The sequence below is a fragment of the Mus caroli genome, chromosome 2, assembly GCF_900094665.2.
Source record: "Mus caroli chromosome 2, CAROLI_EIJ_v1.1, whole genome shotgun sequence".
NCBI lineage: Eukaryota > Metazoa > Chordata > Mammalia > Rodentia > Muridae > Mus > Mus caroli.
The window spans coordinates 139,522,974-139,542,210 of NC_034571.1; the positions used below are offsets into that span (position 1 = coordinate 139,522,974).

General features: G+C 47.5%; 1 protein-coding gene and 1 long non-coding RNA gene across 3 annotated transcripts; one reads left to right on the plus strand and one right to left on the minus strand.

The window, feature by feature from the left end:
• Positions 1-399: 399 nt before the first annotated feature.
• On the minus strand, positions 400-1,680 carry LOC110289891. The gene is made up of 2 exons (XR_002377381.1): positions 1,236-1,680; positions 400-711 (listed from the first exon to the last, which is right to left on the minus strand). It is a non-coding gene; the product is annotated as an uncharacterized LOC110289891 (long non-coding RNA).
• Pax1 (paired box 1) lies at positions 800-13,421 on the plus strand. Of its 2 annotated transcripts, XM_029474512.1 has the most exons (6): positions 800-1,420; positions 3,902-4,197; positions 4,628-5,257; positions 6,794-6,936; positions 7,313-7,535; positions 12,109-13,421. In XM_029474512.1, exons 2-6 carry the CDS (start codon positions 3,933-3,935, stop codon positions 12,198-12,200), a joined length of 1,353 nt encoding a protein of 450 aa, XP_029330372.1. In that variant the 5' UTR covers positions 800-1,420; positions 3,902-3,932; the 3' UTR covers positions 12,201-13,421. The 2 variants fall into 2 exon arrangements, with proteins under 2 accessions (XP_029330372.1, XP_021011950.1); XM_021156291.1 differs by lacking the exon at positions 800-1,420 and having other exon boundaries at positions 3,885-4,197.
• The last annotated feature ends 5,816 nt before the right edge of the window (positions 13,422-19,237 follow it).

The following is a 19,237-nucleotide window of genomic DNA, read 5'->3' on the forward strand; positions in this document are numbered from 1 at the left end:
GCCTTATGCTGACTTGATCTTTGAGATCAATTAATCTTTGAATCTTCCTTCTCCCCATCCTTCCCTTTCATCCCAGTCACTCTCCACTGTCCGCGTATCTTCGTTGCAGTCTACACTGTTTCCACGAGCTAGATTCCTGTTCTGTAGTCCCCCAAGGCTTTGCCTCCAACGCTTTCTTGCACCTGGCCACATGTCAAACTAAAAAAAAAAAATGCATTTTTTCATTTTTAAGTGTTGTGTAGTGGTAAAATTGTCCATTGTAAAATGCCCTTAAAGAGTAAAGTAGGCTGTTCTTACACAAAGTCCTTTGCTTAGTCTGTTCTTACACAGAATCCTTACAAAGTACTCTGAAACTTGCGTTGCTTAAAAAAAAAAAGACAAAACAAACCACCACACGAATTTTAAAAGAAAAGAGATCGTTTGTTTGACTTTAATTTCGAACCATTCAACGCACTGCCCAGTGTTCATGAAACACCGAAAGTGCAAGGCCTGAGCCAGGAGAGACTGGAGCAGCGAAACCCAGTTCTACCAGCCCCCGACTAGCAGATGAGGCTGCTGGAAAACCGAGGCTCGATGCAGGCTACTTCAGAGCTGCTCTGCGAAAGCGGCGTGTTTGCTCCTACTCTGGGTTCCTTCCCGGCAGAATCAAGCTGCGCACCTGCGGGTCCAGAATGGAACTTGCATCTGCTTGTTTAGTTTACTGCTGGAGACCTGAGATGTGTGAGTCCCGGGGAACAATCAGCCCGTTGCACGCTTCGTTTGCACCCAAATAACTTTCCCGCACCATCCCATCAAAAATCAAGATGGTGCAGAGAAGTGAAGCTGGAGATTGATTCATTCAGCCTGAACATTAGGGTCCTCCATTCACGGCTCTGGTGACAAAGGGGCAGAATATTTCTTAGCGACTTTCTCCGCTCCCAGTCTCCAGTCCCCAGAAAGACTCGCTTCTTTTTTAACCTCCTCTTTAACTTCCAATGCCTATGAAGCTTGCCTCGCCTACTTTCTCTGCCCTGGGATACCTGAGCCAGGGACCCCCAGAGACCCTCACCTTGGTCCTCTGCCCCTGTGAGCTTTCAGCACAGGGCGGACCAGGCTTTCGCTGTGTGAGGTTCTTCAGCCCGGGAACTTCCACGTTCCTGGAAACCACTACTCGCTCACTTGGTTGCACGCCGGGCTTAGCGCCGCATGCAATACTATTTTATCAAACCAAACGTGGAGTATACGAGCTTTCTTACCTTTGCGCGCGCCTCGTGGACCATTAGCTGTTCCAGAGCGGTGGAGATGACCAAGCCGCAACGCGTAAAGTTGAAGAGACACTTTGCCTTCTGCACTCCAACCTTTGCGCCACCTCATCCAGCCAGCTGCGCGCGGGAACCTGCGCAGCCAAGCCGGGACCGGACCCGACAGGGGGCGACAAACTGTAAGGTTTTTCCGAAGCCTAGACCTGCTGACCACTGTGTGGTCGAGCCGGCACACGCAGCTGGCTGTTGAGGAGGGAACATGGTAATGGGGAAGCCTGGCAGGTTCAGCTATTCCAGAGAGCCTGCCTCCACAAGTGCAAATCTCCTAAGTCGCTCCTCCACCTTCTCCTCTCCTGGATCACCAGTGGGCTTTCCTCTAGAGAGTTTGATGCTGTCTGGACCGAGCTTCTTGCCGGCGAAGTGGCAGGCTGAGCAAAGGGTAGTTTGGTTGAAACAGCTCTCTGGTGGCATAGCTAGCTTTAGCTGCTCTTTGAGCTTGCTTACCGTCCGCCCTCCTCTAGCCCTTCAGCCTTTTGCTAGCTACTTTGATGCATTTTTGGGTTAAGGGATAGAAGCTGTTTTTCACACCTAGCAGAGTCAGACAGCAAAGGATCACACATTTCTTGATATTCCTTGCCTGACTAGAAATCCTGGAAATGAATCTCTAGATTAAAGGCTCTCAAATCCCAAACGATCTGAAAAGAATTGAAAGAGAGGTGTCCTTACTCCCCAAAGCCTCACGGAACTGTCCCCCCCCCCCCCACCAAGTGCATTCATTCTTCTCTGCTTGTTGAACTCTCCGCATGCCCCCAACCCCGCCCCAAACCGAAAGCTCCTATACCTAGTATGCCCACCTTAAATCTATGTTGTTCTCTAGGTCTTTACTGGAAGGCTGCCCTGTTCTAATGGGTCTGGTGTTCCGTGTGTTTACTGTTCTCACTGGGGGGTTGGGGCACCTTCAAGGGTGCACGGGTCCACATCCCAGCAACCTCTCTGAAACTCTTAGGGCTTGAGCTCGCACTATGTTTATGGGCGGCCAGCTAGAGATGCCTCCTCTTTCGAATCTCCCGTTCTCTTTCACCGTTCCCTTCACACCAACCCCAGACTACTGGGTGTTGTACAGTTTCTCTGGAGAGCCAGGAATTTATGGCAAAGGTCCTTCTGACACACATTTGCATGGTTTGAATGCGGTCCATCAAAGTTCCCCTCCCCCAGAAAAAGGAGAAAAGTGGTCAGGGCTTCCAGCGAGGCTCCTGAAGCTATGCTGACAGAGTCAACCTGCAGGAGCCTTTAACAACATCACTGCCCTTGAACAGTGAGCAGTCTCCAGGCTGCTCTGAAGAGCTAGAGATGGAGGGATGTTTGTTGGTGAGGAGAGGCATTTTCTTGATTCCTGAGGGGTGGTTTGAACTCCATGGAAGGTCCAGGATTGTGGCTGTTTCCTGGGGTTCCATCAGGCTATTTTGTGACTAGCCCAAAGCTCTTGGTGTCTACTTGTCTCACCTGGGAACTCCCAGGCCTTGCTCTGCTGGCACGAGGTGCAGAACTCCATGACCATCTCATTGCTTCCTTTGGGATTGCTGCCTTTATGGAAGTCAGCTTGGAGGCCCAGGACTGTGCATTGATATGATTTCGAAGAGTTGATTTTTAATACCAGAGCTGAAGGTCAGGCTTCATTTAGCAGAGACCTCTGGAAGACTACTGGTGCCGGGGAAAGTCTAGGCCAGACTGCTGAGGAATGTGTGTGTGTGTGTGTGTGTGTGTGTGTGTTTGTGTGGCAGGATCTCCTGGCCTGTCTGAAAGAGACCGTCTGAATCCGGAACAGGAGCTCAGCAACCATTAGGGTTTTTTGAAGATTGCCTGATTGTTGGGGGCAGGAAGCAGCAAGTCTGTCTTTCCTGCTTGTTCCTTGTGTCACTTACTGGAGAGGAATGAGTTTTGGTGGGTGGGCTTTGTCATTCGAGGCAGAACCTGGAATGCGCTCCTTTCAGGTCACTGAAATCACCTCATGTTACTCCAAAAGGCACTCCTGTTATGAGAACAGGATGGACAACGATGAGAAATGGGATCTGGGAGAGTCAGCTCCATAAGCCACTGTGGACCACCCTTCCTCGATGCCCCAACCAAGCCGGACCTCTTTTTTTTCATCTTGGTGGTTCCCTGGGTTCTGTATCCACCTGATCTGTCTCTTCTCCTCAGCGCAACAGGTGGTGGAGACAGCCACATGCTAAAAGATTGTGCCAGGATCAACTTCTACCTTCCAACGGGTTATTAGTAATGGCGGTGGAGGTGATTGTTAATGTATGATCAACTTGAGATGACTCCCCTACCTTTCCTGAAGTAGGTTAGGAAGGCCATAAAAAGCAACAAAGATTGGATGATCCCAGGATCTGGCTCAGGTTTAGCATGGTGTATATTCCTCGTGAGTGTGTGTGGGTGGGGTGGGGTGGGGTGGGGGTGGGGGGGGGAAAGGGTTCCGGAGAGGGTAGAGAAAGGCGGAGGGGGAAGCCAAGAACTAGGAGGAGGGGTAGAGTTTCTGGGCGGGGAGGGGGACGCCGGGCTCGGTGACGGGAACCAATGAGCTGCCAATTCGTGAGTCTCCAGCGTGACTGTAGAGATTGACGTGGAGGACGCGTCAAATTGATTCTCGCACCCCGCAGCTTCCCGGTCAGACGAATTTCTCCCAATCGGATGAAGTTCACCTTGGGCCTGGGGTCGCGGGCCTGGAGAGTGTCCTGGGAGCGGGCGGCGGCGGCGGCGGCTGCGGCAGGCCCTGGGGCGGGCGGCGCGCTGGGCAGTGGCTCACTGCGCGTCTCCAGCCGCCGCGGCCCACGGCTCGCGCGCGCCCTCCCTCTATGCCTCTCCGGCGGTGGCGGCGCCCGAGCTCTCCCGGACTGCGCCGGGCCCAGCCCCCGCCGCTCCGGCGCCAGGCAGCTGGCCGGCCCGCGCGCGATGGGTAAGGGGCGAGCCTCAGCCCGGGTGCGGGCGGGTGCGGAGCTGGGTTGAGACTCTTTGCCTCCCTCCTTTCCTCCTGATCCACTTTCCCTGGGCAGAAGGGTTCTATGTCCTCAGGAGCCACGTCCTCTGCTGCTCCCAGCCATCGATGGGTCAGTCCCTTAAGTTCAGGGAGGAGGTGAGGGTATGACTAAAGTCGTGAAAGGGCACCAAGGGCTGAAGAGCACAATGTCTGTCCCTGACCCCGACATGTGCCAGCCTGTCCCTGGCTGGCTCTGTCCTTAGATCTGAGATGTCGGAGGCTGGGGTGGACCTGCGGGTTGTCTCAGAGTCGTGCTAGGGTGCAGTGCATTGGTCCCCCAAGGTCACCCTTGAGTAACCCGCCGGTGTTTTCTCCCTCGCCTGCTCACTCCTATCCGGCGCGTCTGCAGAGCAGACGTACGGCGAAGTGAACCAGCTTGGTGGCGTGTTCGTCAACGGCCGTCCCCTGCCCAATGCCATCCGCCTACGCATCGTGGAGCTAGCACAGCTGGGTATCCGACCCTGTGACATCAGTAGGCAACTGCGGGTCTCTCATGGCTGCGTGAGCAAAATCCTGGCGCGCTACAACGAGACCGGCTCCATCCTGCCTGGGGCCATTGGGGGCAGCAAACCTCGAGTTACCACCCCCAATGTAGTGAAGCACATCCGGGACTACAAACAGGGCGATCCTGGCATCTTTGCCTGGGAGATCCGTGACCGGCTACTGGCTGATGGCGTTTGTGACAAGTACAACGTGCCCTCTGTGAGCTCCATCAGTCGCATCCTGCGAAATAAGATTGGCAGCCTGGCGCAGCCAGGGCCATACGAAGCAAGTAAGCAGCCGCCTCCGCAGCCTGCACTGCCCTACAATCATATCTACCAGTACCCCTACCCCAGCCCAGTGTCACCCACGGGCACTAAGATGGGCAGTCATCCCGGGGTCCCCGGCTCTGCGGGCCACGTCAGTATCCCGCGTTCATGGCCCTCCGCACATTCAGTCAGCAACATCCTGGGCATCCGGACGTTTATGGAGCAAACAGGTTAGTCGTGATGTCTTAGTCGTGATGTCTTCAGTAATTTTCTACAAAAGGCAGAACTTGGGGCGGGAGGATGAGCGAGGGTGTTGCATGCCCTTCTCCTTCTAGAACTGACTTTGGCTCAAAAGTAAGCTCAGGACTGGTCACACAGGCTGGGGGTCCAGAACCTTCTGTGAGAGTCTTCGGACATCTTGAACTTTTTATGACAACTATGGAAAATATTTCTTAAATAGAAGAGCAGACGCAGACCACAAAATCGGAGGCCTGAAATTGAACTTTTTCATTCTTGCAAAAAGAATGCAAAATGCCTATCGCCAAATCTAAGCCAAACAAACCGCTTGGGCCATTTTTGCTCAGCCCCTTCTTTAGCTTTCAGGTTCCTTCAGGAGCTCATGCGGGCTCAGGAGCTCTTTCAAGTAAAAGAGAAAGAACCCCTGTGGTCAGTGTTTTCTTGTTTTGTTTTGTTTTTCTTTTTTTTTAAAAGTATGGGCTAGACCTCTGTTGGGTTCAGAAGCCATTCATGTCCTGCCATTAGAATAGAGGTAATGACTCCCCATTCTCTTTGGGGCAGTTGCTAGGATTTGTGCTCTGGTTGTCATTAAAATTCAGTCAAATATTGGTAATTTCTTTTGCACGGAAAAGACTGAAAGTTTCAGGCAACTTTGATGCCCTGCCTAGGATGATATATATATATATATATATATATATATATATATATATAGTGTTTTCTGGAAGCATTGGCACCTTTCCCAAGCAGCTAGTGTTTCCTTCCTTACAGCGCCTTCGCTCCCTGCCAGGAGCAGACCTGAGCAGACCCAGGACACACAAGCTGGGGAAAATGGATTGCTTAGCCCAATCTCCGAGGCTCTGCACACTGTTCATTTAGGTGGCACTATACCAACATAGCACCAACCAAAACTATCCATGGAGCAGCAGAAGGCAGGTGGTTGGGAAGTGGCTACCAGGTCTGCACCCACCTTTCAAGGTTTCCCTCAGCAGGGGGCACACACCTGATCTGGGAACAGCTCTGTGCTTGAGACATCTTGGCGTAGGTCTTGGAGTTGGTGTCTCTTTTGGGAGACCAAGAATGTCCCTAGAAGCAGACCTGGGCCAAAACGGTCTTCTAGCTTTCTGGGTGCTAATAAAAGACATCCAGAGGTTTACAAAATTTTCGTGAAGTTGCCTTGAACTTGAATCTTTTTTGTTGCTGCTTCTGAGCCGTGAACAAACTGCCTCCGGTTGAGCCTCGCCCGCCGGTACTTAGGCTTTTTCGTAGGAAGCGGGCCAGGGTTGGAGGAAATGAACTGGAAGCCCCTCTCTCCCTTGCTTGGAAAGGCCGGGCCCTGCCACTTCCCCCACCTCCAAAGAAAGGCCTTTGGAGTTTGTGGCACCCTCTGGGAGGTGGGAGGGGGTGTCTGGCAGTGCTCGCTGATTCTAGTTGAGTCGCTGATTCTAGTTGGGTCATTGGCTCCTGTACAAAAGTCTGAGCTGGAGGTCTTCACGAGTGCACAGATATTCACTCCATCTGCGTTCCTGCAGGGGCCCTGGCCGGGAGCGAAGGCGCTGCCTACTCCCCCAAGATGGAAGACTGGGCGGGTGTGAACCGTGCGGCCTTCCCCACCTCGCCAGCAGTGAATGGACTCGAGAAACCTGCCTTGGAGGCAGACATTAAATATACTCAGGTAATCAGAATGCAGGGCAGAGGTCACCTTGGCGGGGGTGGGCACAGAAAGGGTTAGGGTGAGGAGAAAGAGCAGCAGCGACTCCCAGCCAGGTTTTGCGAAGTCTGGGCAGAGAGCGTCTTCCAGCGGCCTATTGCTGTCCTCAAGTCCCGCAGTCCTAGTTGAGAGCAGCCTGGCTTTCGAGTGAAGATTGACATGCCTTTCGATTAACAAACAAACAAACAAACAAACACCCTGAGGTTTTAAAATCAGGTTTATAAATCAGATTGCTAGGGAGTCCTAGAACGGTGACAAGTGACAGAACAACAGAGTTCGTGCCAAGGCGGCCTGTGCTGGCGAAGCCAGAGGGTTTTCTGACTCTGTCTCCTTTCTGTAGTCGGCTTCCAGCCTCTCCGCAGTGGGAGGCTTCCTGCCTGCCTGCGCCTACCCGGCTTCCAACCAGCACGGAGTGTACAGCGCTCCAGCAGCCGGCTACCTATCTCCCGGCCCGCCCTGGCCACCAGCCCAGGCACCCCCACTGGCGCCCCACGGAGCTGGTGTGGCGGTGCACGGCGGGGAGCTTGCAGCGGCGATGACCTTCAAACACCCCAACCGAGAAGGTGAGGGGCGCCATCTGGGAGGTGTCAGGTTATTGGAGGGGTTAGAAACTAAGGAGAGGAGCTTGGAAGACAGAAAAAAGGAAGGGGGGTGATGAGTGGGGGATGTGGGAAAAGTAGGGGAGGGAGACGTGAGGCGATTGGGGTAGATTCATCTCTAGCAGGTGCCCTTAAGAAAGGGAGAGTGAGCGATTCACTTTAAACTGCCCCTTTATTTATTTATTTATTTATTTATTTATTTATTTATCTATTGAGAGAGAAGGAAGAGGGCCAGGCTGGTAATCAAGACTTTAGGTGTCATTGAAGTTCTTATATTCTTGGTCAAATTTTTGCCCGTTCTGGCTTCATGTTCTCCATGCCAAGAATGGTCTAAAACGCCCACATTTGTGTAGACTGCAAAAATGCGTTAATTGCAAAACATCCCAGGCCCACATTTGGGTAGCCTAGAAAACTGTAGCTCTCTATAGTGGAGAGAGTCCTGCACTTCAATCCTACAGGAGGGGTTGGACCCTATCAGTGACACTCCTGACTTCCACATCTGGACTCCCCATTGATTCTTGCCCTTCCTTTTCTTCTCAGTTCCTTTTAAACCTTGGCCCGGCTCTCTTTTTTAGACCCTTGTTCCTCAGCGCATTCTCGGTGGGGAAATCGAAAGCATTCAGGTTCTTTCCATTCTAGGGCGCTGTGGCTTGGAGCCTAGTCCCCCTCCCTCTTCAAAATCTGCTTTCTAAAAAGTGAACCAAGAGATTTAACACATGGGGCCAGCATGGATTAAATCATACTGTCTGTGAAATTCTTGTTTTTCACTGTACTGAGAAATAATTCACCTGATCTTAAATCTGTCCGTTATAGTTATGAACCTGCTCGTATTTAGGTTTTGATCACCAGAATATTTAAACTTCACTACTCGAATAAGGGAGTTTCGCTCCAGCAGAGAAGGGGACCATGCACACAAACTAAAGGACAGAATGAGCCAGAAGGGTGTTCTGGGATTAGGAAATAGTTCTGATCTTACTTGTCTCACACCCACCAATGCTGGAAGGGGTCGTGGTGGGGTTGCGCCCATGGCTAGACAGATGATAGTGGTCCCCAGACAAAAAGATCTATTTCCAAGAAGTTTTGGTGAGGCCAGGTAACTGAATCAGGGAGATGGAAGGGAAGACTAGGTACCACCCACAGGAATAAACTGAAGGGAGAAAACAGCTTTTGAAATTTCAAAATATTTTAAAATTATTTATCTTTATTTTATGCGCAAGGTGTTTTATCTGCATGTCTATGTGAGGGTATCAGATGTTGCAAACAGCTGTGAGCTATTTGGTTGCTGGGAATTGAAACCTGTCTTCTGGAAGAGCAGTCAAGTCAGTGCTCTTGACTGCTGAGTCATCTCTCCAGCCCTTAGCTACTTTGTAGAACAGTTCTATCCTAGCCTATTAAGATTGCACTCATTTGTCTAGACCGAGTCAGAGACTTTATTTTAATTTAGTTTAAATAATAGGATAACATTACTTGGAGAAAAAAAAAGTCCATGAAAGAATTCTGAAACCTGAAAATAGCTTTCATTAGCCCCCTACATTTAAGGACAGTTGAAGGGTCTCAGGGTGAGTTCCCCCTCACTCAGTTTCTCACACCGAAATGGGACTGTTGGTGTGGATATTGAAATGAGCTTTGCCACACCGTGTAGAGTGCTTAACTGAGCAGGTTTACTTAAGTTAAAAGTATTTAGTCAAGAATTTAAGTGATTTCTCCTGGGTTGGTCCCAAGGAGAAGGAAGACATAGTAAACTGAAGAGTTCACTGATTCCAAAAGGAAGGAGTTTTCAGAAGGGCCACTTGGTCATGAGGGTGCTTCCACCTCACATACAAACTCACTAACTCCAAAGACCTGTAGTCAGCTTGGGAGGGATCTGTATTTGGGGGTAATTCCTGATTGATTTTCTTTATCAGACACCCCCTTTTCAGAAATACAGAACACCTCACTCGCAGAATATCCCTGTGACCATCATATCCGCCTCCTACAATAAAATGCAGAACCTACAACCAAGTTAACTACATTGGTTATTAAATTAGTAAGTTAGTGTCCTGATCCATACAGTGCCTTAAAAAAATGGGTTAAAGGAATTATTCACACCCATCCCAATGAACAATTTCTCAGGCTGGCTTGCAAGCATTTGTGCTCAATGGTTGTAAACAGAAGTGTTCATTAAGCACCTGTTTTTGAAACGTAAAAGTTACATACCCCCTTGCAGTATGAATTTACATTCATCTCATGGGCAGAAAGAATTGCCCCTTAACTGGACTCTGAAGAGTCAAAGCAAAGTTATATAATCCAGTGCCATTTGCTTTCAACAATTTCTTAAACAATTAACGTGTTCAAAGAAAATTGTTTCATGAGAGTTTACTGTCATTACTTTTCGTTTACTGTATAATAGTAAAATTAATACTAGTTAACTTTTGATACAAAATTGTCTTTTCAGAGACAATAGGAATTTGTATTCATATGAATATAAATATACCCAGTAAAAATCAAATTATTTTGATGACCCAATGCGTATCCAGGATACAATTTTCACTAGCGTGTTCCTCCAGTTAGCTGCAAATGGGCACCTTACTCATTATTCAGCCTGGAGCCTCATCAAATATCAGCTAGTGCTTCACGATTTACTGCCTTTGTCTTGGTGGAAGGTAGCGAATCTGTTTTGCCTCCTATGGAGGCAAGAAAGTAGGAATGGTTGCTGATGCTTCCCTTCTCCTGAAAGGGAACTTTAATTCTTAGGAACTGAGAGAAGAATAAGGAAGTCTTATTCTCTTCACAAGAAGGGGGTGGGCTTTTAAGAACATCCACAGCCACCCAAAGGTCTCTGTGCCAGTACTTTCCTCCCCAAGGTGAGGGACCCCATTGACTTCTTCTCAAGGCAAAAGGCATTCCCGTGTTTCAGAAAACTGCAAACTTTAACGTTCAAAAACTGATCCCAGGAGGGATTTAAAAATAAGGGGTGGGGGCAATTAAAAAAATCACATTTATGAGTGTCACTTTCAGGCTTCCCGTAAGAAAACTTGCTATTTATTTGTTAAAGAGAATTTGCAATTTTGTTCTGATTATTGCTAATCCAGAGTTGGTGCTTGGACAATACCAAAAGAGAATTCTGTCATGCAAATTAGCCTTTGCAAATTATGAAACTCCTTGCTATTCCCTCTCCTTTGGTGGAGTCCCAGCCTCTCCTGGTTCTCTGTCATATGCTCTGTTCTTGCAATTCCCATATTTTTAAGTTGTCTTCCCTAGTCACAGTTCCCAGAGACTAGAGTATGCCAAGTGACTCCCCGGGGTAAAGGTACTTACAGAAGGTACCCCCATTCCCAGAGTTCTACAGAAGACTCCCCCCCCCCCTCAAACGGGGTAGGAGGAACTGAGATAAGGGAACACGGGAGAATCTTCCCAAAGTGGGGGTGGAATTCATCTCCTGGCTCCTGGGTGTTTATTTTTCTCCACTTGTCATTCCTGCCCGAGAAACCTTCGCCTCAGATGTTTTAAAAACAGGTCCTCACTTTTGAAGTGTGTGATCAGGATGGAAAAGATGTCTGGATATTTGGTTGTACAGTCATAACTGTGCTTAGTAAAGTGAACTGAGAGGTGGGGTATCGCCTGAAGGACTTTGGTCGGGACCGTCTGTATATCTATCTCTTTAAATATCGCACTAACCTGGTGTGTGTGTGTGTGTGTGTGTGTGTGTGTGTGTGCGTGTGCGCGCGCGCGCGCGCCTGTGTACTGTTACTTTGAAATAGGACAGTCAAAGTTGCCTGGGGCTGGCAAATCAGAGTTCCCTCTCCTCGAATTGGAATTGAGGCGTTAGAGAGTGGCTTTTTGCGAGAGGAGGGAAAGAAAACCGAAAACGCACCCCTTCAGAGATCATTTTGCCTCCTGGTGCGAGGAAAAGCTGCACAGCCAGCCGGGCCCCGGGTTCCGGAGAAAGGAAAAATAGGATTGCACAATCGTGGCGTCACTTTCTGGCTTCCAGTAGCAAAACTTGGGCCCCTTCCCAAAACCCCAAATAATAGAGCAATGCGCAGAATACCGTCTGATCTGGCAAGCCCACTGCCACTTAATCCAGAGGCCCACAGGCCCCAGGATGCGCTGTGGCCGCAGTGTTCCGCTGCTTACCTAAAGCTCCACTTTGGCTCAAGTCTGAGGCCCCCAAGAATGTTTGGTGGCCCGTTTTCCGCACCCTGCCTACCTCCAGACACCCTAAGCTGCCCCTCAATCCTGCCTATCTCGCATGGGTCTGGAGTGGATCGGTGAGTCGGGGACCGGAGGACATGCTCTGCGGGGTCAGCACCAGGTTAGTCACGAAGTCTCCTTAGGAGCTGAAGACGTGCACACCACCCCTTGCTTCTGTGGTCATCATCAGGAATGAATGACTGGAGAAGCGGCCTGTTGAGGAGATCCACTAGCCCGCCTTGTGGAGTGGCTCCCTGAACGGGACACGGAAGGGTGAGCGTCCCGAAGTCCGTGACCTGCTGGCATCCTGCTCCATAGCCTAGGCTCTCGGAGGTGACCCGATCCTCCTGTGCTTCTTCCGCAGGGACCGACCGGAAGCCCCCCAGCCCGGGAAGCAAGGCCGCGGACGCACTCGGTAGCTTACACGGACTGCCCATCCCAGCCTCGACCTCCTAGGGGCTGTCCTCTCGCAGAGCCACAGCCCGGTTCAGAGGAGCCGGCCGGCAATGCAGCTCAGCTCATTCGACCTCTGCGCTGGCAGCATCCTGGAGTTGGGGCCCTGCACTGCCTCGGTCTCAACAGTTCCGCCGGTGCTTCCTTCAGGAAACCCTGGAATTTTTTAGGTCTTTCTGCGTCTTGGTTTTAGATGGCTGCGTTCTCCTAACCTTCCTAGTTCGGAGAGAGACTCCTGCATCCACAACCTCAATTTATTTTTGTTTTGTCTTTTCCCATCCATATCCTTCCTCTCTCTTCTTCTTCCTCTTCCACTCCCTCCCTCCGCCTGTTTTCTCTCTCTCTCTTCCCTCCTCTATATTCTCATCTCAATTCTTTCCCTTTCTCTCTCTCTCTCTCCTCTCTCTCTCTTTCCCTTTCTCTCTCTCTCTCTCTCTCTCCTTCTCTCTCCCCCACCCCTTCTCACACACACTTTTCTCACAATCAAAGGTCTTTACAGCTTTCCTGTGCTCGACTTCTTCAATCGAGGAAAACTTCAGTGCATTCTCCAAGGACCCAACTCTCCTTTATACCCCTCCCCCCACTCCTCTGAGCAGCCACAGTCCCAAGGGAGTGGGGCTTGAACCAAGGAGCAAAGCCAAAGCCCTTAATCATATATTTTTATAGTAACAAACAAGAGTACAACTTCCTTGGATTGCTGCCCCTACCCCAAGAATATTGTTTGGAATCCTTTTGTTTTTCTGTGCCCAGTGACTAGGCTGGCTTTGTTTCTATGTTAATGCCACCCCAAAGAAGACAGGACAGGAGAAAGAGATTCTGGGATTGATGCTGGGACTGGTGGTGTTTTCAGTAATTAAAGACTAGGCTTATCTCTCAGCTGGATACACCCAACACTCCCTGATGTACCTCCAGAGCCATCAGCATGGTTTCCGGTGTTTGGGGCTCAGTACATTTGTTAATTTTGAAAAACAAACTGCTTCAGGGTGGTGAGGTGCATTTTGGCTTCTGGTTTGCAAGGAATTGGGGTGGGCAAAAACCCAGGAACTAGGCAAGAGGGCTATTAAATGATTTCAAGTTAAGGCGCATTGGTGGCGGGGACTCTGAGCATAATTCAATTGTTGTAGTCATAAATATATTACTGGTGAGAGTCTGACTTCACCTGTTAAACATGGCTGCCTTTGAATAAAGGAAAGTCTGAAACTCGCCAGCTTGGTGAGGGAGAAAGTCTGTGTTCTCTGTGGTGTTTTGTGCTTAACCTTCGCTCCATCCAGTATGCACACGATCAGAGGATGTGTTCTTGATTTTCTTGGGTACTCACTGCTCTGCTTGGGCAGACGCTGAAAAAGAAGGTGACCTGCATGGGGGCATTTGTCAGTGGCTCCAGCAGATTGGTGCCCCCTACCCTGCGCCCCCCCCCCAGCATGGTCCAGAAAGTGCCAGCTCAGCTTTGGGGACCAGAGGAGAAAGCCAAGTGCAGAAACCATCCTAAAATGAAAGGAAAAATTAAAAGTCAAAAGGAGACAATGGAGGGCTTTTCTATCATTCTAAAAGCCAAAGAAAAGTATCTCAGGTTACCAAACAAACAAGCATCTTTAAAGTACAAAGGAGTTTCTGGCTGATTGTTTTTGTTTGTGTGTTTGTTTTTTGTTGTTGTTTTTGTTATTTTAGTTTTTTTTGCCTCACCGTGTTTGGCTTTCTGAAACCCAGGGAAGAGACTTTTGAGTTAAGTTATTGCTTGGAAGTGTCGCTGTCTACAGTAGCTGTCTGATCTGCTCCCATGCATAGGACCAGTGGGAAATGATGTTCACAGCATTTAAAAAGATAGTACTTGTTGAAGTTATTAGTTATAAAACAGTACTTCCTTTCTTTACACAGAGACTTTTTAGGTTTTAAAGTCTCTGGACTTTAAATGTTCCATTTAATGGAAAGGAACAACAGATTAACTCTTTCTGGATCACACAGCAAGTTGCAAAGAAAGAGCTTGGGCATAGAAATGAGTGACAGGATCTCATCTCATCTCATCTCATCTCATCTCATCTCATCTCATCTCATCTCATCTCATCTCATCTCATCCAATAGTCAGGACTGGGACTTGAACTCTGAGGCAATCTGGCCAGCTTTCCACATGCCAGTAGATCTTGCAGAGAAGTGGGTCTTAAGGAGAGAGGGAGGGAAGTGTGAAAAAATAGCAGGGGGCCTGTGACTTCAGCTAGCCTTGAGGTGCTCAGAGGAGGTTACTCAACCTGGGCATAGAGCTTCAGGCATCCTTTCTTGCTTCCTGGAGAAGTACTGGCTTGCTTAGACTGGTGAAGGCACTGCAACCCTTTCTGTAAATATGAGAAGTACTTATACAATATATACTACACATACACACTAAATCTATATTAGTCTACATACTACAGACTCCATTTTCTGATTTTCATCTTCTCTTATTCTTTGCATTCGAGACTGTATGGTAGACTGCTCAGTCATAAAGGCTAGGAGACTCCTGAAATCCAATTCAGGATAATTGGAAACTTTTTTTTAAAGTCCTACCTGCAAAGGGAAACATGCGTCAGATCTATTCCCCATTGTTTTTGATACCCTGTGATGAAAGTAAGTCTTTGAGTATTCTGGACTCTGGAGCTCTCTGTACATCTAGAGCTATAAAGGAATATCAGGGGGACGGGGCAGAATATAAGAGATGCATATAATAGTCACAATACCAATAGGCTTTGGCTTTTCATGTTAGATACTGAGTGATAAACTGTTCTGAGTCTAGAGGTGTGAAGAGTCCCGATGAACTTGACTTAAATTCTTGCTCCTCTGAGAGCAGTCTAAGGGACAGAGGACTGTAGTGTCCTTTAGCTACAGAGTCCCATCTGTGTGACACACCCTTCCACTACCATAACGCCTGCAGGGGCCATCTGTAAGAAGACTGGCATTGCCTTTGTTTGCCTTCCCTGGAGATGAATTTGTTTAGCTGTAAAAAAAAAAGGCAGGGGAATTATTTCCAAGACTGGTGGGAGAATTTAGATTACATTTAGATTAATTCTAATCTAATCTAATTAATTTAGATTAATTCTAAATCTAAATTTAGAATTTAGATTACATTTAAAAGATGGCATTTTGTTCTCTGTGCAACTAGAGCTATAGAGGAATTGCAGTCTCATAACACAACTTTAGAGCACCAAGAAGGGCAGAATAATTTGAGAGAGAATCAGTACTCAGAGGCTGTTTGTTTCTGGGCAACCACCTGCTTTTTACTTTGTACTTTAAGAATAACTGGAAAAACAGAGTGACATATCAAAAAGAAAACTATGCAAAGAAAGACACAGAATCACTCAGATGGCCCTCTGGTGGCTTTGAAAGGACAGGAGCAATGCACAGTAGAGTCATCAAAATGAAAACTCAAAATTGCTTGGTAGTCTCATTTCTGTTCTTATAGGTGAACACTCTTGCCACCTTCCAAATGCCCTTCTTTCAGCAGAGGACTTGTTTCTGCTTTCTCAGGTACCCAGTGAAGAGCTGTGTCATACACACAGTCACGGGAGACATATCTGCTCCGTGTAAACCAGTGGCTTAAGTCCTACAGCATTCATTTTGTTCTCTCGAATGGATGCATACCAGCAAGTGTTTAGTAAAAACACCATATTTGTAAAGAGGGCCAGCTTCATGCTTCCAGTGACCAAAGACTAGATTTGTTTCGTTGTTTGCTGGAGGAAGTACTTAGACTGGATTATAACTTTCCTGGGGGAAGTGGCTACTTTGTAGCAAGGAGGAGGGACAACAGATGCAGGAGGAAAAGAACTGGGACAAGAGACATGGAGGTTTGTTCTTCAGGAAGGTAACCTGACTCCTTCAGACCAGGGAAGGAGTTGATGAATTAGATTTTCCTAGTCTTGGGGTTGGAAGTCAGATCTCTCTGGGCCAGGAAAGAAAAGAATGGGAGAGACACTGAATAAATGCTGATACAAACCAAGGTGAAGGAAATACCCAGTATTGTTACAGGCAGTTCACTCACCTTCAGCTTCAGTTCCCTGGGACCCATGAAGAGCTGGGCTGCTGCTGGTGACTCTCACTCCATGACAACTGCATTTCCCCTGGCTTGTTCTTGACTCCTGTAAAAAGATGGAGATTTATTGAATTTATCTGTGGTCTGGTTCGCTGTCAATTTCCTGGCACCAGCTTCTCTAGCTAGAATTACACGGGCCAGAGTTTCTTTTCAAAAGAAATGCTACCTGCTCCATGTTATGCGGACAATACGAATTTAGAGTCTTGCCAGAATGCATCAGAGGAGCTCAGCTGAAAGGCTTGTGCACCCAGACAGGCCATATAATGAGAAAAATTTGATTTCTTTCTCTTACTGGGAGTGAATTATGCACAAATTAAGCCTTCACCTCAACCCTGCTCTCTCTCTCTAGCCCCACTCACTGAGGAAATGACCCGTGGCTCAGATACTTCTGCTCAAATCTTTGGATCTCAACTTGACAAAGACATTTTCTCCCGTTTTTTGTATTATCCCTCCCTCTCCCCCAAGAGCAGAAGTGGGAGCAACGACAGTGTCTTCTTCTTCAAGCCTGTACAATGAGAACCACACATCTAGCCCCAATCCAACATGGGAATTCTAAACAGTTGGGACAATTACAGTCAATTTATCCCAGTTATTTCTTTGGAGTATAGGCTAGTTGAAAGCTCTGTTTTGAGTCTGAATAGCATTTCTTGAGGAGGTGAAGCCTGGGATTCTCATTGAAACACACATCTGTTTCTGAGTCGGCCAAATCCAAAAGTGGAATCCCAATTACAGTTTTCATGGGTGATAGAATTTCTACTGTATTACAATTTAACCACCTGGGTCGCCCCCACTCTCCCCTTTTCTTCTTCGGGATGAAATAAGCCGATCAAATGTTCATTCAGCTATTAAATTACATTTCCATCCTGTAAGGTTCCATTTCCCTTCTCTCTGGTGAGATCGACTGATGTGATGGATAACTTCCAGTGTCTTTCTTACAGGGATTGTGCAGTTCTAGCTTCCAAGGATTCTCCAAGTGCTGGTGGACAAGGTTTTAGTTTATAAGATTTTTCAAATAACAAAGAATAAAATGAGACTCCTTCAGGTAACTAGTTGGTTTTGATTTAACAGCAGTCTTTTGGGAATAAAATGAAACAAGATATTGAATGATGGGAGGAAACTGGCTTTTTTTTTCAAAGTTGAGTTGGAACACCAAGTTGGTGGAATACAAAAACAAATAAACAAACACCAGAAAACAAAATACAAAGAAAACCAATCCTTGCACAAAGAAAACCAATCCTTGGGCAAACAAGTAAGTTGTGATGTGATTAATGCTATCTAGGAAAGGAAAGATATCATTCTGGCCACAAGGGGGCGGGCACATTGTTCCACGAAGATAAGGAGGAAGATAACACTGAGTCAGGAAAACAATCAATTGGTCTGTGAAAGCCACACCCTTCCCAGTTGTGAACACCCACACATGAGGAACAGTCTTTTTGTTGTTGAGGCAGTGATTTCTCCTGCCCCAAACGTTCTAGGTCCAACCACATGGGAAGCATCAAATAAGTTAATTAGATGCCAATAGCCACACAAAGACAGACCTCACTTCTGACCCCAACTGCAATCTAGATTTGTCTTCAGTTAGTTCTTTGAGTGGACAACAAGTGATATCAGTTTTAATAGGATCCCACTCTAAACTGAACTCTAAACTGATACTTTTAGGAAGTTAAATTAATTTCATCTATAATTGTGAAAATTTGAGCTTTTTTTTTTTTTTTTTTTTTTTTGGTATGGATTCAAGAAAATTGTCCACTTCTAGCAATCCTTTAAAAGTTTTCAGTTATTTAAACTTGCACACACTGTTTTTCTGTGAGGGATGACACATTACAGATACTGCAAAGAGCGACGGGAGACAGGAGCCTGTCTTCTGTTAGTCGCCTTTAGGGTCAAACCCTAAGAGGAGTTTGTAGATGGAATACAGACGATTTCTTTCTTGGGTGGATGGAAGAGGACTCTCTCACCATCTCTAGTGAGGACTTCCACATATGGGACCCAAACTGCCCACCGTGAAGAATGCTCTGTGGGAGACGTTAAGGAAAATGAGAGAGTATAGTGGCCAGAGACAGACACAGGAGGACAAATGCTGGTTCAGATCTTGTTTTGTCTACTTACCAGTTGTGTACTTTGGGTGACATTACACAAAACTGCCAGCTTCAGCTGTTTAATGGGAATTGTACCTCCTTGTCTGGGCTATTGTAATATTTAAACTTTGTAATAGGCATTAGTTTAATCCTAAGCCTGGTGGCATAGTCCTATAATCTTAGATTTTTGATTCAAAGCCAACTTAAGGGCAATTTAATAAGAGTCTACACCAAAATTAAAAAAGCAAAACCAGCCAAACTACTAAACCAAACCAAACCAAACCAAACCAAACCAAACCAAACCAAACCAAACCATAGCAACTCAAAACCAAGTCTGGAGATGCAGTTCAGTGGTGGAGTAGTACCCCTTTAGAATGAGCAAAGCCCCACAGTTCAGTCCCCACTCCTGGGTAGAGTAGAGACTTCCTGTCAGTTCCTCATAGAGTTGCTATTGTTTCTCCCACTATTTTTCTTTCCAAATCCCTTTTGCCCTCTTTTTCTTCCTTCTTTCAGACAAGATCTTGTCATAAAGACCTGGCTGGTCACACCGTTACTATACCAGCCTCAAATCTGAGACCCTCCTGTTTTGTCTCCTGAGTGCTGGGATCTCAGGTGTACCATCATGCTGGCTTTGTTTTCTTCGCTCAGCACACCAACATTCCTCAGGAGTTAACTCATGTCCCCATCCTGCAGATGATACTTTCTGTATGTTAAAATCTGTGGAGGACCCAGCAGCTATCCAGATAGCTAATGCTAGTTTCTGAGTTCTCTAGAACAATCAGCAGCCTTAGAAGAGGCAGCACCTGTCAGCTACAGATCAGTTCTGGTACCTGCAGATGGCCACCAAGATCTTAAGGCTATTTGGTGATCTTATGGCTAGGCCAGAGAGAATTTGTGACAGCAGGTAG